Source organism: Anolis carolinensis, unplaced genomic scaffold, assembly GCF_035594765.1.
Source record: "Anolis carolinensis isolate JA03-04 unplaced genomic scaffold, rAnoCar3.1.pri scaffold_10, whole genome shotgun sequence".
Classification (NCBI taxonomy): domain Eukaryota; kingdom Metazoa; phylum Chordata; class Lepidosauria; order Squamata; family Dactyloidae; genus Anolis; species Anolis carolinensis.
The window spans coordinates 10,903,668-10,930,895 of NW_026943821.1; the positions used below are offsets into that span (position 1 = coordinate 10,903,668).

At 43.7% G+C, this 27,228-nt stretch overlaps 2 protein-coding genes across 7 annotated transcripts in view; both read right to left on the minus strand.

Moving 5' to 3' along the window:
• akt2 (AKT serine/threonine kinase 2) overlaps positions 1-4,623 on the minus strand; it is a 31,787-nt gene extending 27,164 nt beyond the window's left edge. Inside the window, exons 1-2 of one of the 5 annotated variants that reach the window (XM_062962766.1) lie at positions 4,457-4,623; positions 3,054-3,199 (exon numbers count right to left, since the gene is read on the minus strand). The gene's annotated coding sequence lies outside the window, so the exon portion shown is untranslated. Of the gene's footprint in view, positions 1-1,345; positions 3,011-3,053; positions 3,200-4,191; positions 4,349-4,456 lie in introns of those variants that run through there. The other 4 variants (XM_062962767.1, XM_008113816.3, XM_008113817.3 and 1 more) reach the window with 4 other exon arrangements.
• Positions 4,624-8,877: 4,254 nt separating this feature from the next.
• Positions 8,878-26,774, minus strand: cunh19orf47 (chromosome unknown C19orf47 homolog). Of its 2 annotated transcripts, XM_062962769.1 has the most exons (10): positions 26,626-26,774; positions 22,217-22,298; positions 20,603-20,690; positions 19,929-20,043; positions 15,691-15,772; positions 14,332-14,466; positions 13,814-13,966; positions 13,055-13,125; positions 11,165-11,599; positions 8,878-10,666 (listed from the first exon to the last, which is right to left on the minus strand). In XM_062962769.1, exons 2-10 carry the CDS (start codon positions 22,233-22,235, stop codon positions 10,649-10,651), a joined length of 1,116 nt encoding a protein of 371 aa, XP_062818839.1. In that variant the 5' UTR covers positions 22,236-22,298; positions 26,626-26,774; the 3' UTR covers positions 8,878-10,648. The 2 variants fall into 2 exon arrangements, with proteins under 2 accessions (XP_062818839.1, XP_062818838.1); XM_062962768.1 differs by having other exon boundaries at positions 8,878-11,599.
• Between the last annotated feature and the right edge of the window lie 454 nt (positions 26,775-27,228).

The window sequence follows — 27,228 nt, forward strand, 5'->3', positions numbered from 1 at the left end:
ACACACTGAACAGGTAGAATTCACGATTTCACTGCTGTACCCTCCTTTCACTCATTTCAGTAAGAGCTGCACCTGAGGATTGCTGCTGTAGTGCCACTTTATATATTGGGGGAACAGGTTTCAGTGTCTCACGACTGCTGTAGATAAACATGGCGAGGCAAAATTAGAGCACTGCCTATTGAAAGTAGAATGCTGCTCCTCAAATGACCATTTTCCTCCAATCTCCAAATTTCTAGCAGTGGAGAGAATGAAGCACTGACATTCACATCTAGAACCCTTACATTTTCTGCGCTCACATCATCTTGTTCATTATGGTCTGCCTTTTCCTTTGGATGCCTAAATTGTATTTCTTAAATGCTGAAGTGAAGTTGAACGTTACTGCAATGAAAGAAATGTAGGACTGAAGGAAAAATTCATGGGGAAGCATATAGACAATATCTATTGAAATCATGGAAAAACTCGTAAGATGTAATGTGGTGAACAGTGAGTGAATTATAACACTATTAGAAAAGCTAATATATAAAATGTTAGAAAGTGAACTTAAAAATATGTATTTGAAGGAAATTTGAAGGCATTTATGTGTTTTACCTTTTAAATTTCTGTATTTAATCCACTATCTTATCAAACTTTCATTTGGAAACAATGCTAAGAATCATATCCAATCCATTTGTCAATACTATGGTTAGGTATTCGATATGCAGTGATATTACTGACTAAAAATATTACTGACTATATGTGTGTTAGGTAATATTTGCAATGAAAGTAAAGACTTAAATTTTTTTAGAAGTCAATACAAGACCCCTGGTAAAGAAGGATTATTCTACTATAAACAGATTCTATATTATATTTATTTCTGTGTTTATGTCAAGAACCAAGCTCCAAAGCGGCCCTGCCATACTAGTTTGCATTTATGCAATGATCTGGTAGAGAACGTTCTCAAAAGCCTGCTCTTTCCCAAATAAAACTTTGCCCCACAACTTGAGGGCAACTCCAACTCTAGAGTCTCCTTGTCAAGGCCAATACGAGAACAGGATTCGAAAGGAATAGCTCTGAAACTGTTACACAGCTCCTAATGTGATGGACAATGCAAAAGAAGAACGAATAAATTGATGCTCAAGAAAGCAGCAGATGGAATCATCACACCTGCATACACCTCCCCACCATCTTCTTCCTCCTGTATTCCTTACTGTATATGATGAAGTAGATCCATCGATCTGGAGAGAGGGGGTTAGGAACAGAGCCAGCAATGGACGGAGACACTCAAAAGAGAGTGGATCCAGCTAAACGTTTTATTCTAGGGAAAACAGATCACTCTGCTCACCATGGATCTGGAATGACTACTTACAGAAGACTTTTGAAATCAGGCTATGGGCCATTGTTTTTTTATTCTTTCTTCTTGTTAGGAAGGCTGTTTCCATGAAATCATGTCAACACCTAGGGAAAAGGATAAAGATAACCTTCCCTCAACTGTTTACCGTGCTCTGGGCATTTTGTCTTCCAGCATGTAACATTTTTTGTACCTGGTGAGCCAATGGGATTTGTGTAAGAAACGCCATGCAAAATCCTAGCCCAGCCACAACAGAGCTTGGGACAGTTGGCGTCTTCCTGTTCAACTGACTTTGTAGCATTGAGAAGATGGCATAGAAACAAGCCCCAAATGTACACACAGTCATAATACATCAGGAGAACAGCATAATGTGAACACTGTTAAGAGCCAAGGAAGCCACCGTCCTTTTCTCTTACTGCAATCTGTGGGGCACGCAACACCTCAGCTTGCTGCTTCCCATTGGAACCAAAAGCTTTGGAGACCAATGGGATGGCACTGCCAGTTCCTGTTCTCCTCTCTCCACAAACATCTTGATGCCATCTAAAGCAGCATCTGGCAGCAAATAAGCCAAAGCATCAGTGACTGCAGCAATAGCTTCACTGGAAACTCAGCCCCTGAAAATTCTGTGATGGCAACATTGGCGCTAAGGAGAGAGACACATCATCCTTAAAAATTCTTACATGAAATAGCAGGAAGGTAGCACATGAGCTGCTGAACTTGCTAACCGAAAAGTTGGCGGTTTGAATTCAGGGAGCGGGGTGAGCTCTCGCAGTTAGCCCCAGCTTCTGCCAACCTAGCAGTTCGAAAACATGCAAATGTGAGTAGATCAATAGGTACCACTCCGACGGGAAGGTAACGGTGCACCATGCAGTCATGCCGGCCACATGACCTTGGAGGTATTTACAGACAACACTGGCTCTTCAGCTTAGAAAAGGAAATGAGCACCAGCCCCCAGAATCGGACATGACTAGACTTAATGTCAGGATAAAACCTTCACCTTTTACTGTAAGACTGCCTCCTCTGCGGGACTCCTATTGTTTTCTCCCTTCTCTCTACCCAGTGCGGCTGTGATTACAGTTTTCAAAGAAATTGGTGCTCTCCAATAGATGATCACTTCCGGACAGAGAATCATAGAACTGGGAGAGTCCCCAAGGGTCAACCAGTCCTACCCCATTCTGCCATACAGAAAAATACAATCAAAGCACTCCAGACAGACTGTCATCTGGTCTCTATTAAAAACCTCCCAAGGAGGAGACTTCGCTGCACTTTGAGGCAGTGTTCCACTGTCGAACAATTCTTCTGGCCATCCAAGTCTTTATTAATGACTTGGATGAAGGTTTAAATTGCATGCTTATCAAGTCTGCAGATGACATCATATTGGGATAGCTAATACTCCAGAAGACAGGATCAGAATCCAAAACGACCTCAAGAGATTTGAGAGAAGGGCCAAAACTAACAAAATTAATTTCAACAGGGAGAAATGTAAGATACTTACTTAGGCAGAAAAAAACAAAATGCACAGATAATGGATGATGCCTGGCTCAACAACAGTGTCACATGTGAAAAAGATCTTGAAGTCTTAGTGGACAACAAGTTGAACATGTGGCAACAATGTGATGCAGCACTTAAAAAAGTCAATGGGATATTGGGCTACATCAAAAGGCATATAGTGTGTAGATCAATGGAAGTAATGGTGCCTCTGTATTCTGCTTTGGTTAGACCTCACCTGGAATCTGTGTCCAATTCTGGGCACAATTTAGAAGAGATCTTGACAAGCTGGAACGTGTCCAAAGGACGGTGACTAAAATGATCAAAGGTCTGGAGACCATGAATCCCTCTGAGGAGCGTCTTAAAGAGCTGGGTATGTTTAGCCTACAGAAGAGAAGGTTGAGAGGAGGAATGATGGCCATGTTTAAATATTTGAAAGACTGCCTAAGGAAGAGGGAGGAGGAGGCTTGTTTCCTCCTGCTCTGGAGGCTAGGACTCAGTGGAACAATGGGTTCAAATTATAGGAAAGGAGATCCCACATGACCATTAGGAAGAACTTCCTGACTGTGAGCGCTATTCAACAGTGGAACTCTCTGCCTCGCAGTCTGGTGGAAGTTCCTTCTTTGGAGACTTTTAAACAGAGGCTGGATTTTTATGTCGGGGTGCTTTGATTGTGCTCTTCCTGCATGGCAGGGGGTTGGAATAAATGACCCACATGGTCTCTTCTAACTATGACTGTAAGTTCTTCCTAATGCTTAGATGGAATCTCTTTTCTTGTACCCCTGTCACCTCCAAAGCACCACTCACAGGGACAGAGGTTTTTTAAAAAGGCTTGAAAACAACACACCCTCCTCATGTGTAATGGTCTAGGCCACATCAAGGGAGGGCATCCCACCTTTCCCATATTGGGATGAGATTTTTTTTTAAACTGGAAGAAGTTTTGGTATTATTTGTAGACTATTATTTTACTTAGACCAGACATGAGCAAGCTTGGGCCCTCCCTCCAGGTGTTTTGGTCTTCAACTTCCACCATTCCTAACAGCCTCAGGCCCCTTTCTTTTCCCCCTCAGCAGCTTAAGCGGCTGAGGGGGAAAAGAAAGGGGTCTGAGGCCGTGAGGAATGGTGGGAGTTGGAAGCCCAAAACACCTGGAGGGAGGGCCCAAGTTTGCCTATGCCTGACTTAGATGCTGCCTTTCTCCCACCAGAGGGTGTGCCTGCAGACAACAAGCAAAGGGAACAGCAGCTGCCTGCAGAAGCCCGTACTGCGCACGCGCAAACGGCAAAACAAGAGAAGAGAGAAGTGCATTTAAGCAGTCATAAGATGAAAATCATCATAAAGAAAACAAAAATGGAGGCTGGAGAACTCCACTGCTTACCGACAGGAACATATGGCTCCTCAGAAAGGCCTTCGCCTCCGATATAAGTTCCCTTCATTCCACTCCCTCTTCAAAATACCCCTCAGTTTTGCGGCCCAATGGTTTAACCCTTCTCCGACCTGAGCTCGGCTGTCCGGGCTGTACCACTGGAAGCTTACAAATAGGGGGGAGGGGAATTTGAAAAGGAAGTCTCGCGAGACTATGATGTTAGTGTGTGTCTCTCCCCCTCACAGCCCTTCGCGCTCTCTCTCCGCTAACGGCTCACCTGCCGCCGCTGTGGCCGCTACCGGCGTCCCCTGAGACCCATCTTTTCACGGCGTCAGGGCCGACGGACGCCTTCCTCCGTCTGGGGCGGGAGAGAGGCAGGGAGGGAGGCGAAAAGCAAGGCGCGCCGCCGCCGACACTTTCGCCTCTCCTGCGCAGGCGCGGTCTAGCTCCTCCCAGAGCGCATGCGCGGGTCGGGCGCGAAGTCACGATGGCGCCTGCGTGGGCGGAGGCCGGGCGGGGTCCTGGGCTGCGCATGCGCTAACTTGGCCCTTCGTCTGGGAGACGCAGGGTTCTTCTACAGTTCAAGCAAGAGAACCCAATGAGTTTTTAGGGCTAAAACCAAGGTTGTAGGGCCCTGTTGCCTTGTTCCAGACACAAAGTTTATGATTATGGGGCAGACAGGAAGACATAGCTCCATCGTGTCTCCTGCAACATCACTTGGGAGTCCCTCAATACAGTAGAGTCTCACTTATCCAAGCTTCGCTTATCCAAGCTACTGGATTATCCAAGCCATTTTTGTAGTCAATGTTTTCAATATATCATGATATTTTGGTGCTAAATTCGTAAATACAGTAATTATAACAACTGCATATTGAACTACTTTTTCTGTCAAATTTGTTGTATAACATGATGTTTTGGTGCCTAATTTGTAAAATCATAACCTAATTGATGTTTAATAGGCGTTTCCTTAATCCCTCCTTATTATCCAAGATATTCGTTTATCCAAGCTTCTGCCGGCCCGTTTAGTTTGGATAAGTGAGAATCTACTGTATATGCAATAGTATATAGAAATAATAACATTGTAATGTAATTGTGCTGGTATATAGTATGTTATATTAATAATGTTGTAAGCTATTTAACCTCAGCAGACTGAAAACCAAAACCAAGGTCACAACAACATGTTATAGAACTCCAATATGCCAATGACACAACGTAATCTGTGCGCATTCAGAGGAAGACCTACAAGCCACTGTCAACACCTTTGCAGAAGCATACGAGAAGCTCGGCCTCTCATTGAACATCAAGAAAACCAAAGTGGTATTCCAGCAAGCACCAGCCAATCCCTACGCAATGCCACAAATACAGCTTAATGGTGTAACGTTAGAAAATGTTGACCATTTCCGCTACCTTGGCAGCCACCTCTCCAGAAAAGTCAACATCGACACTGAAATACAACACCGACTGAGCGATTGCAGCATTTTTCCGAATGAAGCAGAGTGTGTTTGGGGATTGGGACATCCGTAGGTATACCAAGGTGCTTGTTTATAAAGCTATTGTCCTCCCAACCCTGTTATATGCCTGCGAAACATGGACTGTATACAGATCTCACAATCAACTCCTGGAACAATTCCATCAGTATTGCCTCCGAAAAAAGAAGAGCAAACCACAGACCACTTACTAGAGTCTGAGTCCCGCCACATGCACAATGGAGGACCTTTTTACAGCGAAACCAGAGGCACTCGAAGTGGCCAGCTTCTGGTGAAAGGAAATGTAGTATAATGCCAAGTTTTTAACTTTGTGGGTTTTTTATACATTATAACTGTAGTCTCAGTTCGCTCCTGACACGATAAATAGTTAACTGGCACTCATAAAGATTGGCATCTGCTGGCTAAAGGTAATGTCTGGTTGCCTCAGCGTTGCTAATACTATACCCCATCTATACCATACTGTATGTATTGAATTGAAATAGATTAATTAAAAGCCAATAAAGACAAACTTAATGTAATTGTTTTATTTTAAAGCTTTGTGTTTTTATTTGTATTGATAGTGTGTTGCAAAAGTCTCCACACATTGGAAAAAGTAACAAACTCATAGTTAAGATTTTTTTTTATACTGTAGAGTTTTGTAAAAAAAAAAATCAATATTTGGTAAACAAAAGTACATTTAGCTATAGTTTCCCGTTTTCCTTATATACAGCGACTTTTGAGGCCCCTTCCACACAGCTATATATAATTCACCTTGGAAGGGCCCTTTGATTTCCCCCATTGCTTGAATTCTGGTTAACTGTGGGCCCTTCTACACTGCCATATAACCCATAATATCAAGGCAAATAATTCACAGTATCTGCTTTGAACTGGGTTTTCTGAGTCATACTGCCATATAACCCAGCTCGATGTGGATTTTATACAGCTGTGTGGCAAGCATTTGTATTATGCTTGGACCACTCTGTGAAATCTCACAGAACACTCCACTATGGACCTGTCTAGGCTGGACAAGCAGATAGCTAAGAGACCTGCAACGTTTAAAAGTCAAAATTCCTCCTTGGAATCATAGGATATTATCTGGAAGGGACCACATAGGTCATTAGTCCAAACTCAATGATACACAAATATGCAACTAAAGATGTCAACCCAATTTCTTTAATGGTGAGCAAAGGAAAATAATCCACCATCGATTCCAAGGTTGTTGTGTTTTTTTCTGGGATGTTTGGCCATGTCCAGAAGCATTCTCTCCTGATGTTTCACCCACATCTATTGCAGGCTTCCCCAGAGGTTGTGATTCCACTGTTAAACTGCTCTACAGTACTGGAGTTCTTTCTTATTTTTAGGCAGAATTTTTTTTTTTGACAGTACTTTGAAAAAGCATAAACATATACACTTGGCCGCCAAAATAGGAATAAAAAATGGATGCTGGAGAATGCAAAATCTATCCCTATATATGATATGAAAGAAATGGTCTCAAGTGGTCTCAAAAAGATTCAAAATGCTTTTTTTACTTATTCATGGTTCACCTGAGGATCCCCGATGGCGAAGTGTGTTAAAGCACTGAGCTGCTGAACTTGCAGACCAAAAGGTCCCAGGTTCAAATCCCGGGAGCGGGGTAAGCGGCCGCTGTTGCTCCAGCTTCTGCCAACCTAGCAGTTCGAAAACATGCAAATGTGAGTAGATCAATAGGTACCGCTCCTGCGGGAAGGTAACGGTGCTCCATGTAGTCATGCCAGCCACATGACCTTGGAGGTGTCTACAGACAACACCGGCTCTTCGGCTTAGAAATGGAGATGAGCACCAACCCCCAGAGTCAGACATGACTGGACTTAACATCAGGGGAAACCTTTACCTTTACCTAAGGTTCACCTGACTTGGCAGTTACATTTCACATACACATATTGTTAGTTTTTGATAAAAAGTATGCTAAAACATGTTAAACCCACTCTTCTGTGTTCAGAAACCAATCTCTTTGCTTTCTCCATCTGGTACCAAATTTTCTGTTAGAGAAATAACACCTTGGAACACATCTGCTTCGTTAACAGAGATATACTTGTGATAGGATCACACCTTATCTTCCTCTGACATAAAGCATTGCTTTGCTACTTTCCAAATCAGTCACGGAATTGGGTCTCCTCTCATCATCTGTTATCCTAAATGAGTCCAATGGTTCACTGAAAGTCAGTGTGAATATCCATACTGTTGCACCATTTCCATATTGGAAATGATGCAGCTGCCTTTGAATCAAATCATTTTTTTTCCTCTTCTCTGTGGCAAGGAAGAAAGTGTCATTCTTAGCCCTATTTCATGTTTTTAGAAAGAAATTACAGATATGGAACCCTGTATTATGACAGTCTTGCCGATTTTACAAATACCTATATTATAAACAATACATTCGCCACTCGCAAATGCGGCTGGTGGGAACGAGAGACAGGGCCTTCTCGGTGGTGGCTCCCTGGCTGTGGAACACCCTCCCCAGAGAGATCAGACAAGTTCCAACTCTTTTGGGCTTTAGAAGAGCCCTAAAAACATGGCTATGTGCCCAGGCTTTTAACAAATAAATGATAAAGATGACACAGACTGACCTATGGATAAGGCACAAGGTTTTCGGATGAACGGATTTGAGCACATATATTTTAAAATTTATATACTGTAATTTTATATTGTATTTAATTGTTTTTAATTTATTTTATGTACTGTTGATTGATTTTGTATAGGCATCTAATTGTGCCAGTGTTGTAAGCCGCCCTGAGTCCCTTCGGGTGAGAAGGGCGGGATATAAATATTGGAAATAAATAAATAAAAATAAAAAATAAAAATACATAAACCTTCCCTATATTTGTATTCCAAGGGGCTCAAAGCAGCAAACATAGGGGAACCCTACAGTTCTCCAACAGGTACTTCCAATTTGATTATCAAATGTTGCTTTGTGAGGCTCATTGATTTGAAGCCCAATGATGAGTTGGGAGCCTTATAGGAATCTGAGAATAGAAGGCATTCAAAAAATATTTCAGTGTGTCCGTACATTGGACATGTTTAGTTTGAATGTGGCACCCCTCCGCCCATGAATACTATCCAAGTGCCCCCCCTGCACAAATCAGATCCAAATTAAATCTGCATTTTTCTGTGTATAAAGTGGGATTGTCAGACCCTGAGGTGTGGCATTAAGGGGGTACAGTCCCCCTCCTGAGGAACCCCAAAGAGATGCTTGAGCTATGAAAGAGGAGAGACACTTTTATTGCAAGAGAGTGTTTGTGACCTCTGCTGGAGAGGTCCTGGACAAATTCAGACAACAAGAGGGAAGAGCTTCTCCCCCTTTCCAATATAACTGACTCCAAAAAAATAGTACAAGGCTACACCCAAATTTCCTTGACTCAAAAAGTAGGGTTAAAAAAACCCCTCCCCCCAGTTAGTAATTATTTTGTGAGTTTTCCAGCACTGTTAAAATTATTTAATAAACCTCTCCAAAAAATCACTGGTCCAACATGACTACTACCTATCTTCTAGAGTAAAGAAACATGTTCTCTAACAGTTCATGGCAGAATTCATGGGAGTAGATGCCTAGTTTTAAATAAGTGCAAAGATACCCCAGGACCTCAAAAGGAAGTGGTTTCTATCTAAGGACAAATTGGAAGCCCATTTAAAGAATGTTGCTCTGGCAGTGGCTGCTGGGGAGGAAGCCAAGAGGGAAAGAGTGGTCACAAAGCAAAATTAAGGCCTGATATCTACCCCAATATCCTGATGCCTTGCTGGGTGGAACAAGAGAGAGAAGAAGGACGGAGGGAGGAAAGAAGGAAGGAAGGGAGAAGGAAAGAATGTACATATCCTGCAGGCCTGGTCAATATCCTGTTTGCCAACAAAACAAATTCACTGCAATAGTCAAGCTCCATGTCAACAAAAGGATGGCTGCATCACTCAAAGCCACCATCTCGTACTACTGAATTGTGTTGACAAAAAGACAACCTGAAAAGGAGATACCCTGCATACCTTAAACTGCTGTCCTTTGGAGGCTCCTGCATAAACAGAAGGGAGAATTTACCATCCTTAAGGTGGAAAACACACAAAGTTAAGACACACCCGGCTTGAATAAATATGGCTCCTACACGACACACACAATGCCCAGGTATCCCAAAGTCTCCTAGGTCCTTAATTGTGTAACTGATAACCATCAACTTCAGATTAAGGTTGCAGGCACAGACAACCTAACACCCGCTAACCCCAATGATTTAGGTCCTTTGCTGCTGCTCCTTTCTCTCCACATATGGCTGCTAAAAGTTAACAGGAGGCAAGTCATGGAGCAGGAGCCCTAGAAGAGGGTCTACCATGTGTTTTCCTCCTCTTCTGCTCCCTGCCACGGGCCTTTCAGATTTCCAAATCCTGACAGCTAAATATCTTTAATACTGCATGTATATATAAGCTCACATTTATGTGGGTAGGACCTTGTAAGAGGGGCTTTGCTCTCAAATTAACAGGAACAATTTCTGATCTGATTGTGTCTCTGGTTTGCTCAGGGAATTAACTGAAAGTGCTCTGGGAGGGAAAGATCACCCTTCCAATCAGAATAGAGCACTTCAGTAATCTGAGCCGGAAAAATGGCATCAACCAATGTGGCATGATGGCCCCCACTGAACTGTATCCTGTATCCAACATGCAGCAACTAAAGCCAGAGAATGGGCAGCACAAAACATGGCAACCTAAAGAGAAGCAACCAGAATTCTGCTATGTCCACCATGTGATCAGATTTGGCACTGGGACAGTGTTTACTAAATGCACTGATCCGGGGACCCCCGAAGGGAATTTACCAGTAACTATTTTGTTGCCATTCCTGGATTACAGATATACCAGGACCCAGCAGATGAAAAGTTCAGGAAGGGAAGAATGAAAAGATGATGGAAAGAAGGAAGGACAAGGATAAAGGCCTCTCCTGCATCTCACAAGCCCAGTGTTTGCCTCTCTTACGGAGTCCCTCAAGGAGACACTACTTCCTAGGAAGATGCAAAGACCTGCAGAGAAAAAAACAACAGAAAGGGATGTTTAGGATCCCCTCAAGCTTATGCAAGGATGTCTTGCTTTCTCTCCAAGATGCTATCTGTTCTCATCTCCGTTCTGGACCATGCTCAGTCTTTGCCCTGCTCTGGTGTTACGGATTACACATAGCTCCCTTCCCCCTGACCTGCTCAAACATGAAAGGCTGAGCCCACCCTAATAATTGGACAGAATGAGTCCTCACCAAGACTGATCAGCCCAGAAGAACCACAACAGCACATTTGTGGTGCACACTGACATGAAGGGTGGGTTGCTGAACTAGGGGTGAAAATGAAAGGAACCAAACACATGGATTTCAAATTGCCTGGAGACCCCCTCCAATCAGGATTCCACAACATACTTGTGGCCAACATGCAAGGTGGGGCTCATACAGTCTTCCTGCCCAGCCTTTTAAAGACGCTGACTGTCTCTGTGTTGTCCATCTGGGCGCTGGGAGCCTCCGTGGTGCTGCTTACCTTTGAGCTCCCCAAAGTTCTCTTGATAGTGATCCGGAACCTGGAGTCAGGCTTGCTCCTGGAGCTGGTGATTCTGCTATCCTGGGCTTCAGTGGGCAGAGAGTGTTTGCCCAGTCTTTTGGCAGGATAGCTTGGTGGAGGCAACACTGGCTTCTTTTCCTTGATGGGAGCCATAGGGCCTGCTGGACCCTTTTTCACTAGCCGCTGGATGGCAGTAGACAGGACAGGAGTGACTGCTGCCTTGGGCTCGGAGCTGGTGGCTTTTGCTTTAACTGTCACCCCAGCTTTGGAACTCTCTTTGGTCTTGGGTGGCTTGGAGAATCTCTTCAGCACTCCGGCATATTGCAAGACAGAGCTGTCATCATCATCATCCTCACTCACTTTGTCTTCCTCTGCCTCCTGCATGTCCCCCAACCGGCTGAACACTCCTGTGGGCTGCCAAGATACCAGAGTGAGCCAAAGGAAGAACAGGAGGATCCCAGTGAGGCCCCTTCCAATCCCTTATGTCTGGAAAAGTGACATCAAACTTGTGGCCCTCTAGGTGTTTTGGACTTCGCGTCCCAGAATTGGACAAGCTGGCTAGGGCTTCTGGGAACTAAATACCCAAACATCTGGAGGGCTACAAGTTTTACACCCCTGGTTTGGAGGATCAATCCAAAATAGATATTTCTCAGACCACATAAGAGAAGGGCAACAAGTGACCTGAATTTTACGTGTGTCCTGTGAAAGGGATGACATGGAGGGGAAGCAGTTGTAATGCTACTGGTTTCTTTACAGCTGCTGCCAACACCAGGCATGGGAAAACTTCAACTCTCCAAGTGTTTTGGACTTCAACTCCCACTATTTCTAAAAGCTGGTAAGCTAGCTGGGAAGTTGAAGTCCAAAACACCTGGAGGGCCAAAGTTTGCCCATGCCTGACTTCCACCACCGTCGCAAATGCGACTGACATAGATGACGGAGAGGGCATTTTCATTGGATGCCTGACCCTATGGAACACCCAAGCAAAAGAAATTAAAACAGCTCCCTCCCTTTCGTCTTTCAAGAACCAATTAAAAACTTTCCTGTTTAGACAGGTGTTTAATGAAGGAAGCTAAGCTGGAATGATAAGAAACTATAACTGTTTATAGACTGGAACAAAGTGCAATATAATCTGACATGATACCACAAGAATGTGAATGTATATTATTGTTCTTTTAAACTGTTTATTTTATGATGTTTTATATTGATGATTGATGTATCTGGATTGTTGTTTACATAATTTTAATATGTTGTAGGGTGCTTTGGGTTCCGTGAGGGAGAAAAACAGGATATAAATATGTTGCTGTTGTTGTTATTGTTATCATTTAAGCTATTGCAGTTCCTAGTCAAAGGGCCCTGGGTTATATACCCCTTCTCTTTGGTGAAAAGTGGTCAAGTAAGCGTGTGTGTAGGTATAGCCACACTCTCAGGTCACAATCCAACATCCACTGAGTTTGGTGTAAATATTCACATAAGCTATGCCAGCACCATATGGTGCCCATGCAAAAAAGCAATACTACACAACTCAAGTAAAGTGCAAGGTGCTTCTGCACCATGCAGTGTGCAACTGTGAGAGATGCTGCTGTGAGCAGAATACATCCATTGCATTGTAATGAATAATTTGCCAATCAAGAGACCCTTCAAGAGAAACCGTCTAAAGCTAGGCTATGCCAGAGAGCATAAAAACCATAGTAGAGCAATCCCCACTGATTTGAAAGTAATTTCCCATCTCAGGCTAAGAGAAATACATCACAGACAAAAACCCAACCCCATCTATTGCTTTTTAAACTGCATTCCTTTGGAGGGATCCAAGTGCAGGTGCAAACTCAAAGAACTCAAAAAGTAAAAGAGGCATCCCTGATGTGCTCTTACTTTACTTCCTGTAGTTGTGTCTGCATTGGTTTCTGCACCAAGCCGATCAAAAACCGACGTTCTCTGTAGGCCTATCAATGATTGGGAAGTGGAGGGAGGAACGCAAACAGACAAAATTTGCATAAAAGAAGTGAAGTGAAAATGAAGAAAGGTGTTTTACAAAGAAACTTCAAGGTCCCTATCCTTGGGGGGGGGGGGGGGGGCTGAATCCCATTACAAAACCACTAACAAAAAGAATTTTTTTATCCCAGAATGTTTCCTTATGCACTTGGGGTGCTGTGAGTTGGCATTTTCATCATGTTTTTAGTCACTTCTAGTCCCATGAGAGGCCTTTTTTTTTGAAAACAGGAAATGTCTGGAAGTCACTACCTGTTTACATCCTGTTTTTTTACAAAACACCTTTTTTGGGCCTAAAATAGCCCAGGGAAGTCCTAAATGTGAAAATGGCCACAAGCTCCATTGTTCATTTGGGGGTGCCTACAATATGTGCTTCTTGGAGCACACTTTGCCCACTTCTTTTGGGAACCCAGTTAGTGAAACTAACATCAAAAAGCGATATCGACATGTTCCAAGCACTTGTCGAAACATCAGACAAAAGCAAAATCTGCTTTGTTCCATATTTTTCTGCTCAGTATGTTATCTTAATCTGTAATTATAAAATGATGAGCCTGCCATAAGTCATCTGCATACTCTTCTCCTGTCATATCCTAATAATAAAGGACACCCACTGCCATTCCCACAGGGAAGTGACCTTGGTACCTTTTGCTGCCTGCTGCTCCAGGATCTTCTTGGTCTTGGGTGTCGTTCCTTTTGGCATGTGGACAATGTACTTCCCTTCCATCTCTGCAGTGACACGGCGCCGCTTCACTGGGATTGTGGAATTTTCGGTCCCAGGATTACTGAGAGTGGCAGCTGCAAGAGGTCAGAAATAAGGAGGCCCACCTCAACGAACTAGAGCATCCTTAGCAGGTAGCTATCCTGCTATCCTGCTATCCTGCAGGTAGCTATCCAGCCTCTTTTTGAAGACATCCAGGGAATGAGATCCCATTATCCCACTAAATAAAGGGCCCCTTTACAGAACCACTTTTAAATAAATTCCTGGTAATGTTGAATTGAACTCCATCTTCCAGTAAGTTACAATTATGCCTAATGGGACAGCAGATAACAAACATGCACCATCCTCAAGACTTTGTCATATTCCAAGTGGCACTGTGTCATTGAGACCTAATCCATAAGCTGTCCCTTGACGCTTCTCATCAAACCCTCCTCTTACTCACTTGCTTTGGCATTCTTTGCAGCCATTTTGTTGGAGACTGTGACAGAAATTTTAGAGGCATTGCTGTCGGGTCTCCGAACAGGAGTGGAAGGAGGAGAGTCCCGACTCAAGCTGTTTGCAATCATCCGGGTGGCAGCTGCAGAAACAGTAGAAATAAGCCAAGAAACAGAAGTACAGAGGACTGCAAGGTCTGGGATATTGTCTACTCACAGTATTTTTATCCCACATGCCCAAGGCATTCAGATCATGCATTATCATTCAGCAAAACAAACAAACAAAACAAAACAAAACAAAACAAAAAAACCCAAAAAACTACAGTTAAACAGAAGAATTAAACAGTCAAAGACTTTTATAATAAAGAAAATAAAAAGTTTAATGGTACCTTTATGGTAGCTTTTAAGAAACCACACACTGTTTTGTGATTTAAAAGCTTCTGAAACATTATTGTAGTGTTGTTGTTCAAGTGCAAGCTCACTTTATTACGGTCAATGGCCAGTTTGAGAGAAGAGGGACATAGTCTCGTACAAGCATATCAGTTACGCTGGAAATATTATTACTACCACTGGCAGTAGTACATTCACCCAAAACTGTGGTTGAATGTGACACACAAAATGTAAAAGAAATACAGATAAAAGCGCATACAAAGATATGAAAACATACAAACAATATGTTAAAATGCAACTAAACTATCCATAGAATTAAAAATACTATTTTTGATGGATGGATTAATTCAATACAGCACAACCCCCGTATCTGCAGGGGATAGGTTCCTAGACTTTTTGTGGATAATGAAACTGTGGATAACATTATGTAACAAAATTTGAAAAATGTTCTGTTCCTGGTTTAAAAGTGTTGTTTTCTGTTTAATTGTGCGGTACTTACGTTGAAAGTAGTTGTTATACTTCAGAAACTTCATATTTGTGGCTGCCACAAACTACGTTGAATTGGTTGAGACTCAGTGAGATATTCACTGAAAGACTATAGTAAAATGTGATGCAGGGTGTCCCGCAAAAACAAGGTTTTTGCAGTTTAATAAAATTTTCCATGTTTTTATGATGGAATTATTTAGGAAATGGCATTTATAACCCAAGAACAAAAATTGTGTTACATAGTGTAATAGTAACCTCTATGGATATGAAGGCCCAAGAATACCACAGAGTCACGCTGGAGGACCTAGAAGATGCATAGACAGGACATATTTTCCCATACAAGAATAAAGGAAACCATGGGTACTGGTCCTGTGATGACAGGGGTGGGACTGTACATATACCATATCAGCATCATAGCCTCACTGAAGTATCAATGCAATTCAGGAAATGTCAGCAGTCTACTCTGAAAACCATTTGTTTCCCATACTCACCACTGTTGGCATTTCTGCGGAGTTCGGACTGCAAGGTGGCTTGATTTGAGGTCACTGACTCTGTTGCAGCTTTGCACATTTCCTATGGACATAAGGATGCCACAATATACTGGTGAGAAGCAGAACCCTTCTTTGTCTTCTCATTATTATATGAAAATCTCCCACAAGAAAGGACCAGAGAGGAGCAAATTGAGGATGGTCCTGGGCTCAGAGTGATGGATCAAAATTCTGGGCACTGGCTTAGGTTGCCAGAACCATCCAGCCCTGGAGAATGTAGGTCCTCATTCATAGATCTGCTGAAGACACAAGACTTACTTACTTAGGCGATCCCTCGACGTTCGAGGACGATGGTCTTCCAACCTTGGTATCTTGGGCGTGTGTTCTTAGGTGACTGAAGAGACCGATTCTTGACCCGCATATTCTCCCGCAGTGAGGACATCGGTTTCCAGGTGGAAGGCGGTCCCGGTCGGGGTTAGCTTGACGCTCCTTCCTCTTGGCACGTTTCTCCCTTAAGCCCTCCGTTCGTGCCTCTTCAAACTCCGCAGCACTGCTGGTCACAGCTGACCTCCAATTAGAGCGCTCAAGGGCCAGGGCTTCCCAGTTCTCAGTGTCTATGCCACAGTTTTTAAGGTTGGCTTTGAGCCCATCTTTAAATCTCTTTTCCTGCCCTCCAACATTCCGTTTCCCATTCTTGAGTTCAGAGTAGAGGAGCTGCTTTGGGAGACGGTGATCGGGCATTCGGACAACGTGGCCAGTCCAACGGAGTTGATGGCGTAAGAGCATCGCTTCAATGCTGGTGGTCTTTGCTTCCTCAAGCACGCTGACATTTGTCCGCCTGTCTTCCCAAGAGATTTGCAGGATTTTCCTGAGACAACGCTGATGGAAGCGCTCCAGGAGTTTGGTGTGACGTCTGTACACAGTCCACGTTTCGCAGGCATAGAGCAGGGTTGGGAGGACAATGGCTTTATAAACAAGCACCTTGGTCTCTCTACGGATGTCCCGGTCATCGAACACTCTCTGCTTCATACGGAAAAATGCTGCACTCGCAGAGCTCAGGCGGTGTTGTATTTCAGTGTCGATGTTGACTTTTGTGGAGAGGTGGCTACCAAGGTAGCGGAAATGGTCAACATTTTCTAATGTTGCACCGTTAAGCTGTATTCCTGGCTTTGCAGAGGGATTAGCTGGTGCCTGTTGGAAGAGCACTTTGGTTTTCTCGATGTTCAGTGAGAGGCCGAGCTTCTCGTATGCTTCTGCGAAGGTGTTTAGAGTGGCTTGTAGGTCTTCTTCTGAACGCGCACAGACTACGTTGTCATCAGCATATTGGAGTTCTATAACAGATGTTGTGGTGACCTTGGTTTTGGCTCTCAGTCTGCTGAGGTTAAATAGCTTGCCATCTGTCCGATAGATGATTTCCACTCCGGTGGGAAGCTTCCCATCAACAAGGTGAAGTATCATAGCGATGAAGATGGAAAATAAGGTGGGGGCAATAACACATCCCTGCTTGACACCTGATTCAACCTTAAATGGGTCACTTTGGGAGCCGTTGCTGTCCAAGACTGTTGCCATCATGTCATCATGGAGGAGCCGCAGGATGTTCACAAATTTGTCAGGGCACCCGATTTTTTGGAGGATGGTCCAGAGAGCGCTGCGATTCACTGTGTCGAATGCCTTTGCAAGGTCAATGAATGCCATGTACAGAGGTTGGTTTTGTTCCCTGCATTTTTCTTGGAGCTGTCGAGCAGTGAAGATCATGTCCACTGTTCCTCTGGAGGGGCGGAAGCCATTCTGGGATTCTGGGAGGGTGTCTTCTGAGACAGGGAGAAGGCGGTTTGCAAGGATTCTTGCGAGGATTTTCCCGGCGGAGGTTAGAAGGGAGATACCACGATAGTTCCCGCAGTCTGTTCTGTCCCCTTTCTTGAAAAGGGTGATGATGGTGGCATCCTTGAAGTCTGCTGGGATTTTCTCGGTCATCCACACCTTTTCAATAAGCTGGTGGAGTTGTTGCATCAGCTCAGGTCCACCCTCTTTGAAGATTTCAGCGGGAATCCCATCAGGTCCGCTAGCTTTGTTGTTTTTTTGTTGGCTGATGGCATTGCTGACTTCTTCCAAACTAGGCAGTGCTGCAAGCTCATCCCTGGTTTGTTGTTGCGGGATTTGTGAGAGGGTCTCTTCGGCCACATTGGAGCTGCGATTCAGCAGGTTCTGGTAGTGCTCTTTCCAACGTAGTGCAATTGATGTTTTGTCCTTCAGAATTTTGGTTCCATCTGATGAGCGTAGGGGCTGTATGCCATGGTTTCTTGGTCCATAAATGATCTTTGTGGCTTTGAAAAATCCCTGAGCGTCATGGGTATCTGCAAGGTGTTGGATTTCTTCAGCCTTCTTTGTCCACCAGATGTTCTTGAGTTCTCTGGTCCTTCTTTGGACCTCGGCTTTTGCACTGGCATAGATCTTTTTCTTGGCAGCACAGTTGGTGTCTCTCTGCCATGTTTGGAAGGCTTTCCTTTTGTTATCAATCAGCTGTTGGATCTCTTTGTCGTTATCATCAAACCAGTCTTGATGTTTCTTAGTTAGGTATCCAATGCTTTCTTCGCAGGCTGTGATGATGGAGGTCTTCAGTTTGTTCCAATGTTCCTCAACATTTTCGGGGTGTTCTGTGGGTAGATGATCTTTGAGTGTTGTTTGGAGAAGGGCTCGTTTGGAGGGCACCTGAAGGGCTTGGGTGTTCATTTTTCGCCTTGTTTTCCTTCCTTGGAGTCTGCGTTTGGGGACGATCTTGATAGCCATCGTGGATCGGATTAGCCTGTGGTCTGTCCAGCAGTCATCAGTACCTGTCATGGCTCTTGTGAGAAGCACATCGCGGCGGTCTCTGGCACGTGTGATAACATAGTCCAGGAGGTGCCAATGCTTTGACCGAGGGTGCTTCCATGATGTCTTGAGCTTGTTTTTCTGGCGGAAGAGCGTGTTGGTGATGACAAGGTTGTGCTCTCCACATTTGGTGAGAAGCAAGATGCCATTCGAGTTGCTGTTTCCGACCCCGTCTTTTCCTATGATCCCTGGCCACAGGTCAGAGTCCCTTCCGACTCTTGCGTTAAAGTCCCCCAGGAGGATGATTTTGTCCTCCTTAGGTATCTCCGATAGGATGGTATCCAGCTGACAGTAAAATTTTTCCTTGATGTCTTCGTCAGCATCTAGAGTTGGTGCATAGGCGCATATGATGGTTGCCTGTTGGTTTTTGGCAAGGTTAATTCGGAGGGTTGAAAGTCGTTCGTTGATGCCAGTGGGTGCTTCAGTCAGGTGCTTCACCAGGTCGTTTCTGATAGCAAAGCCAACTCCGTGTATTCTTCTTCGCTCTTCTTCAGGTAGTCCCTTCCAGAAGAAGGTGTAGCCTCCCTTTTCTTCCTTCAGCTGCCCCTCTCCTGCTCTCCGGGTCTCCTGAAGGGCTGCTATGTCGATCTTGAAGCGTCCCAGCTCTCTTGCAATGAGAGCAGTCCTGCGTTCGGGGCGCTCGCTGTCAGTGTTATCTAACAATGTCCGTACGTTCCATGTTCCAAAGTTCATTTTTCTTTTTTGGCCGCAGAGTGGTGACCCCTCTGGACGCGGCAGTCCAGTCAGGGTAGGAGAGGCAGACTATGTTTAGGGCACCTTTTCTAGCCCCTTCCCCGTGTGGGGTGAGCAGAGCGGATCCTAAAAAGGGCTGCTCAGTCATGGATACAGCTGCCGGACTACTCAACTGCCTCGGTCCTTGAGGTAGAACGACTGAGTCCATATCCACCGCCCATGTGCCAGTCTGTGACTAGGGGCTTCCAGATTTCACAGTCCTGCCCCCGTCGCCACTCGCTGATCGCCATGGGACTTTTGTAGGTTTGTTTTTATTTTTGTTGGAAGACGCCTGTGCGTGATTTTTTTTAATGTGTGGAGGTCGGTGCACGGCCGGTCAACACACAGTCTTCACAGAGTGAGGTTCCAGCAGTGGTGTGGTTAACACAACGACAGTGGCTTCTCAGTCTGTTGCAGCCTTCTTCCGCCTTCACAGCCGTTGTAACATGTACCATGTTATCCTCCGCCTGCTCCGCCGTTGAGGTCTTTGGGTCTTCGGATTGTGCTTGGTCTGGAACCTCCCCTGCGGCCACTCCTGGGAGTGCATCACTCCAGTGCCCACAGGTTCATCGGAACACGCAAGCCCCCTCACCACGGCAAGGTGACAATCCATCGAGGGGGAAGACACAAGAGGAACTTACTTGTCTATATATCACTTTGGCATGCTTAAGGATCGCAATGATGTCCCCAACAATGGTGATGCCCAGCTCATTCATGATCTCCTTATTGAGGTCCATCAACATGTTCTTCTGGATCCTGGCAGAAACACACATACTGTGATGGTGGAGCATCTCATGATAAAGTGTCTCTAATAAAAACTAATAATAAAACTTATTTACATCCTGCCTCATCTCTCTGAGGGGACTTGGAGCATCTCTCCCTCTTCCTATCCCACAGTTCCCTGACATTTACTAACACTCTTAACAGGATGGGCTGGCATAAGGAAGGCTGTTCTAGCCAACTTTAAGGAAAATTTAAGGCAAGCAAATAACTGCTTCTGGACTCTAGAACTCCCCACTTTATAGGAATCTAGCCAATCGGTTTCCTGTTGTGCAAAGTTCTTAAACATTTCAGTTCCCTACCTGTCTCAACATCAAAAGTCTAGTCTCATTTTTGAGCTACTTGAGTAGTTTGCAGAGGGAGAAAAGAGAAAACATTTTCAGACAATTTTAAATGGGGCCTGAGTAATTTTGCTATCTGAGATCAGTCAGATTTGTTTACGAGGCTCTGAGGGCTGTCTCTCAAATTGCACTACAAGCATAGAAAGCATATCAGTCAATTGTTCCAGTGTTATTTCACCTATCAACAGCCCCACCTGTTATCCACAAACATGACAGCATAGTTGACGGCAGGTCCTGGGGGAATCCCAGCTTCTTTGAAGAACTGGATCCACTCTGATGTTGCTGGGGAAAAAAATGAAAATTTCTCTAAAAATATTAGTGTTTCCTCACTACTTCGCAGTTCACTTTTCGCGGATTTGCTGTTTTGTGGTTTTTCAATAAACTCTAAAAGACTATTATAAATAATAAAAAATTACAATTTACAGCCTAAGGAAGGGAGAAAGGAGAAGTCAAAGGAAGAGAAAAGGAGCCCAAGCGGCAAGGGGAGGAGAAGGAGGCGATTTATCAACACACAATTGGTTGATAAAGACTTAAAATAGTGTATAACTACTAAAATAATGTATAAATATTAAAATAAATATAGTGTCCCTACTTTGCGGATTTTCACTTATTGCGGGTGGTCCTGGAACCTAACCCCAGCAATAGGTGAGGGAACACTGTAATCTCACCTTTTTGTGTTGGACACCAAGAAAAGAAAGTAGGCAGACAACCAAAATGTAAAAATAAGAATCATCTTTGAGCGGCAATCAGCATAAGGTGTCACTGACAGGCAGAGCTGTAGCCAAGGGGTAAGGGGTTTAGGAGTTCAACCCCCCCCCCCCCCCCCAAATTTCAGGTTTAAAAAAACCCTGGTTTACTCATGAATTTTGACTGATTAATCAAATCCTCATGAATGTCTACTGAAGTTTATGTGTCTGGAATGCCCACTGAAGTTTATCAATGGAGCCTATTTTCTAAATTATTTTGCGTTATGGAACTACTCTTCATGATTCGCAAAAAAAAAGTTTCAGCCCCCCCCCCGGGATATTTTTTTTCTGATTTTACATTTTTTAAAAAAGTGTTCTAGTGAGGGGAGGAAACTTTGGTCCAGGGATTATCCGATACAGATTAAGGCTGACTTCCAGCTCATTTTTGTGTCCATTTATATTTATGGTCATTTCATTAAAAAGCCATATACTTTAGGTATTAGTCACTTAAAAATTATCAGCAATATCAACAAAAAAGTTATTGAGACTCATCTGATATAAAGGTCACTTTATTAGTAGCTATCTGTTTTATTTATGCTCATTTTATAAATCTTTTAATTTAAAAATGAGCCATGGGAAAAGGACTGTGGCCATGTAAGAAAGTCAGAAGGCTGGATATGCCTCAGGACTCAGGTCCCTCATTTTTTATTTCCACCACATGCTACAGCAGTTACCAGGTTTAAGGCAGCCAAACAAGAATTTTGTTTAATATAGAAAAACAGTGCTCGTTTTTGGGAAGAGGGAGAATGAATGTCGGGTAATGATGATTATTTCTCTCTTTCCCAACTCCTTGGTCTTACTCTAGCTGCTGTTCCGGTATCTCTTTTAGGCAGTCCTCCATGAGCTTCCTGACTTGAATTCTTCAAATACGCAGCTGTTGCTACATATCTAAGCTCAGCTCAATAGCCAACGAACTCATAAACAAAGAAAGCAGGCCCTTTGCAGCAACCCCACTACCGTCTTTTCCTATTCTTTGGGATCTCTGTTGTATTTTCACTTGCCTGGATTCCCTTTCAAAGACAAACACAGAAAGAGAGAGAGCGAGAGAGAAATCAGCCTTACCCATTGTGACAGACACCATTGTTGCAAACCCAGGAAGACGCAGGCTAGGGAGAGAAGTGATTCTGCTGGACCACCAGAATGCCTGCAGCGAGGTAATAATATCCAAATGAAACAGCTGAGCTTCTACAGCGGGACTGGCATGCCAACCACAGGACTCACACAGTCAGAATAGAGGCTTACTCCAACCCGCCAGAACCCAGAGGACGTTTTCATCGGCTACCCCACAACTGCACAATAACCTGCCGGAAGGCCACCAACAGTTAAACAAGCTGCTGGAATTTAAAATGCAATTGAAGATCCATTGCTTCCAGCAGGCCTGGCCAATCAATTTTCAATCATGACTTTGATTTATGCTCTATTGCTACTATATTTCAATTCTGTATCTGTGTTTGCTGTTTTTATATTATTGCTTTTAGCTATGTAAGTTATCATATACATTTTACGATCATGTTTTTGACTTTGTTGTACCCTGTCTCGAAACATCCGGAGACTAGAGTAATAAATAAAATGTATTATTATTATTATACCTAACAGATAGTTACCCACTCGCCAGAAGGCAGGAGCAACAGAGCCATGGCTTTCCTAGCCATATCGATTTTTCAATTTATACCTTATAACAGGGCTGGGAATCCTGTTATCAGAATAGCTAACAACCCCCAGATGCCCCAGCAAGCATAGCAAAAGGTCAGGAACTCCAACAACTACAGACAAAGTCAATGTGGCCGTACGAATGGTGTTCAACTGCAATTTCTAATCATCCTCATCACTGACTGTAACAGCCAGGCTGCTGAGAGTGCCACACCTCCATGATGATGATAATGATGATGATACTTTATATTATTATTTATTTTATTTTTTTACCCACCTCTCATAGCTCAACATAGCTAAAAACACATAATCATCATAAACTTTATATAAAACTAGCTGTGCCTGGCCACGCGTTGCTGTGGCGAAGTCTGGTGGTATGGGAAATAAAGTATTGAGGAATTGGTGGTAGTTAAGGTAAAGGGTAAAGGTTTTCCCCAGACATTAAGTCCAGTCGTGTCTGACTCTGGAGGTTGGTGCTCATCTCCATTTCTAAGCCGAAGAGCCGGCGTTGTCCTTAGACTCCTCCAAGGTCATGTGGGATGACTACATGGAGCGGTGTTACCTTCCCGCCAGAGCAGTACCTATTGATGCACTCACATTTGCATGTTTTCAAACTTCTGGGTTGGCAGAAGCTGGGGCTAACAGTGGGGGCTCTCTCCGCTCCCCCAATTCAAACCTGTGGCCTTTCGGTCCAGAAGTTCAGCAGCTCAGCGCTTTAACACGCTGCGCCATCAGGGGATATTATTTCCTAAAGGTTGTGAATATACAATATTTCTGATTGGTTTTTTTTGTTTGTTGGAGGCAAGTATGAATGCTGCAATTAGGAAAAATGATTAGGATGTAATGGCCTTGCAGCTTTAAAGCCTGGCTGTTTCCTCCCTGAGTGAATTTTTTGTTGGGAGGTGTTAGCTGCCCCTGATTGTTTCCTGTCTGTAATTCCCTTGTTTTCAGAGTGGTGTTGTTTGCGATATTTTATGTGCTTCTACTGTCTGTGGCCCTGAGAAAACAGGATTTGCCAGACTTTGATGATGGGAATACTTTGTTGGGAGGTGTTAGCTGGCCCCGATTGTTTCCTGTGTGGAATTCACCTGTTTATTTACTGTCCTGGTTTTAGAGATTATATTGTTCTGCATTATTCTATCCCAGTAATTATTTCATATTAAAGAAGAATCTCACTTATCCAACATTCGCTTATACAATGTTCTGGATTATCCAATGCAGTCTGCCTTTTCATAATCAATGTTTTTGTAGTCAGTGTTTTAAATTCATTGTGATATTTTAGTGGTAAATTTGTAAATACAGTACAGTAGAGTCTCACTTATCCAACATAAACGGGCCGGCAGGACGTTGGCTAAGCGAATATGTTGGATAATGAGGAATTAAGGATAACCCTATTAAACATCAAATTAAGTACCAAAACATCATGTTAGACAACAAATTTGGAAGAAAAAGTAGTTCAGTACACAGTAATGCTATATAGTAATTACTGTATTTATGAATTTAGCTCCAAAATATCACGATATATTGAAAGCATTGACTACAAAAATGCGTTGGATAATCCAGAACGTTGGATAAGCGAGTGTTGGATAAGTGAGACTCCACTGTAAATACTACATAGCATTACTGCGCATGGTACTACTTTTTCTGTCAAATTTGTTGTATAATATGATGTTTTGGTGCTTAATTTGTATAACGATTACCTAATTTGATGTTTAATTGGCTTTTCCGGAATCCCTTCTTATTATCCAACATATTCACTTATCCTGCCGGCCTGTTTACGTTGGATAAGTGAGACTCTACTGTATATTGATAATCTTAAATTATCTGCTTAGAACTGGATTATATGAGGCCCCTTCTTCACAGCTGTATAAAATGCACACTGAAGTGGATTATATGGCAGTGTGGAGTCAAGATAATCCAGTGCAAAGCAGATAATATAAGATTATAAATGGGTTATATAGCTGTGTTGAAGGGCCTTGAGTCTACACTGCCATATAATCCAGTGCAAATTAGATAATCTGTGGAAGAAGTCTAAGTGAGGCCTAAATCTCCCTGTCCCCTAACTGAAACCTGGCTGTCCCTTGGTTGCTAGGCAACCAAGTGGGCAGAGATTAGCCCTCTAAACTGGCAGCAATTGGATAAAAAAAATTATTGCTCTCCCTCTAATTAGGACTTTATTTTTCTTTTCTTTTTGTTGTATCAACCTTGAGGCATGGATGATGGGTTGTGTTGTCAAATTTTGAGGTTGGGGGCCCTGTACTTTTGTTGTTTTGTGAATTGCCGTGATGCCATCACTCTTTTATATATATAGAATACATGTATTAACATGTATTTCTACAAAATACATATCTTAAACTGACTTGTTATGATGGTAAGAACTGCTTGGCACTAGAATACACTGCTGCGGAGTGCTCCGGAATCTCCTCCTCTGGAGGTTTCAAAGCAGAGGTTGGATTGGTCGTCTGTCAGAGGTGCTTTAATTCTGTGTTCCTATATGGCAGGGGGTTGGACTGGATGGCCCTTGGGGTCTCTTCCAATTATGTTTCTATGACTTACGGAGAAGAGGAGTGAGACCAAAAAGTGACTCCAGGTTTGTCTTGGATTGATTCCCCTCCTTCCTCTTCCAAGAGGGGCCAGGCTTAGCACAGCAGGTTAAACCACTGTGCTGCAGAAAGTCCTGCTGATTGAAGGCTAGCAGTTTGAGCTCGGGTCAGGGTGAGCACCCACCGTCGGCCCCAGTTCACCTGCCCACCTAGCAGGTGGAAAGCAGAAATGCGAGTAGATAAATAGGTACCGATTTTAGTCGCCCTTAAGAACATCTATCGGGAGGACTCAGCATGGAAGATGGAGAGACCCCTGTGGCCAGAGTTGAACAGTCTCCAAGATGTCAGAAATAAGATGGGAAAATGTCTTTACCTCTGTTTGTGTTGTCTGTCCTTGCTAATTGTATAAATGGCACTGAATGTTTGCTATGTGTGTGTTCTGTAAGCTGCTCTGAATCCCCTTCGGGGTGAGAAGGGCGGGGTATAAACACTGTAAATAAAATAAATAAAAGCCCAGTCAACCAAGGAAGAATCTACACTGTAGTATGAATGCAGTTTGACCACACTTTAACTGCCATGGCTCAATGCGATGTAGTTTTACAACAGGCCCTCCAGGAGTTTTGGACTTCAGCCAGTAGGTTGTTAGGAATTGTGGGAGTTGAAGTCCAAAACACCTAGAGGACCCAAGTTTGCCCATGTCTGTTTTACAAAGTCTTTAGCCTTCTATGCTAATGAATGCTAGATCCTCTCCAAACTATAACCCCCATGATTCCACAGCATAGAGCCATGGGAGTTAAAGTGATCTCAAACTGAATTAAAATCTACAGTGTAGATGAACCCTGTATTAGGGAGAACGCTAACCAATGGAGATTCTCCCCTAGGGAAGATGCTGTACCTTCAGACATTCACCCCAGCTCTCTTTCATTTATGAACAGTGAAGGAGGGAAACAATATATGAAATCGAATTTTAAAAATGCAGATAAAAACAAACAGAAAAGGTACCATGACGTCTGATACAATCAGTGAAATCTTTGCTTCTCCAACTGTAATATTACTCATAAATATCTTCTACTGAAACCAAACCTGCCAACTATCTCGGCTCACACTGATGACATTATGCTCTTCTCCCTGAAAAAGGTCAACCAAAAAGCCTGGTCTTTAAAAGAGGCCGCCAACTAGTTTTCTCTATCAAAGCAGATAGTTCATCCATGGTAATTCGTCTCAGCGCTTCTCCCCCCCATTAATCCACGACCCTCCACCCGCTGCGAGTTCACCCACCGGCAAAGAAGACCCTCGGTCGGGTTTCTTCCCCGAAGCCTGTTGCTTCCCTTCAGCCGCCTGGAGGCCTCGAGCAGGCCCACCGGAAGTTCCGGCAGGATAGGAACAGCCAATCACCGCCTGCTTCCGGGTCCCTTCTAAAGCCAAAGGATCGAAATGGGAGAGAGCGCCCCCTGGAGGCTGAGAGAAGTAGGTTTGAGAAGTGACTGGTTTGGTTCTAATGACGTTTTCGAAAGTTGTGTCAGTAAGAGATGTCCAAGCTGGGTTCAGAAAAGGCAGAGGAACGAGAGACCAAATTGCCAATATCCGCTGGATAATGGAGGAAGCCAGGGAGTTTCAGAAAAACATCTACTTCTGCTGTAGGGGACTAGCCCAGAGAGAATTCCAGGAGAGCAATAAAACAAGCCTTTTATTATCATAGCTGATGATAAGGCAAAACAGCCGTAGGTACCCACATTTTGTGGGTCCATACCATCCAAATGGCCGTCGCCAAGCATGTCGTGGCAAACAAAGAATTTTATATCTCAGCCTTATCTAGAACTGACCAATGGCTGCGACTTTTCCACCTTTCACACCTACTTTGGCACAAGTGATATCAATGAC

What these genes read in the sequence shown, in the direction of transcription:
- cunh19orf47 (XM_062962768.1), bottom strand. An exon ending in GTCATGTTTGTGGATAACAG is followed by an intron (nt 20,044 to 20,602) that starts GTGGGGCTGTTG and finishes TGTTTCTGCCAG; the next exon opens with GATCCAGAAGAACATGTTGA. An exon ending in ACACAACTACAGGAAGTAAA is followed by an intron (nt 11,600 to 13,054) that starts GTAAGAGCACAT and finishes GTATCTTGGCAG; the next exon opens with CCCACAGGAGTGTTCAGCCG.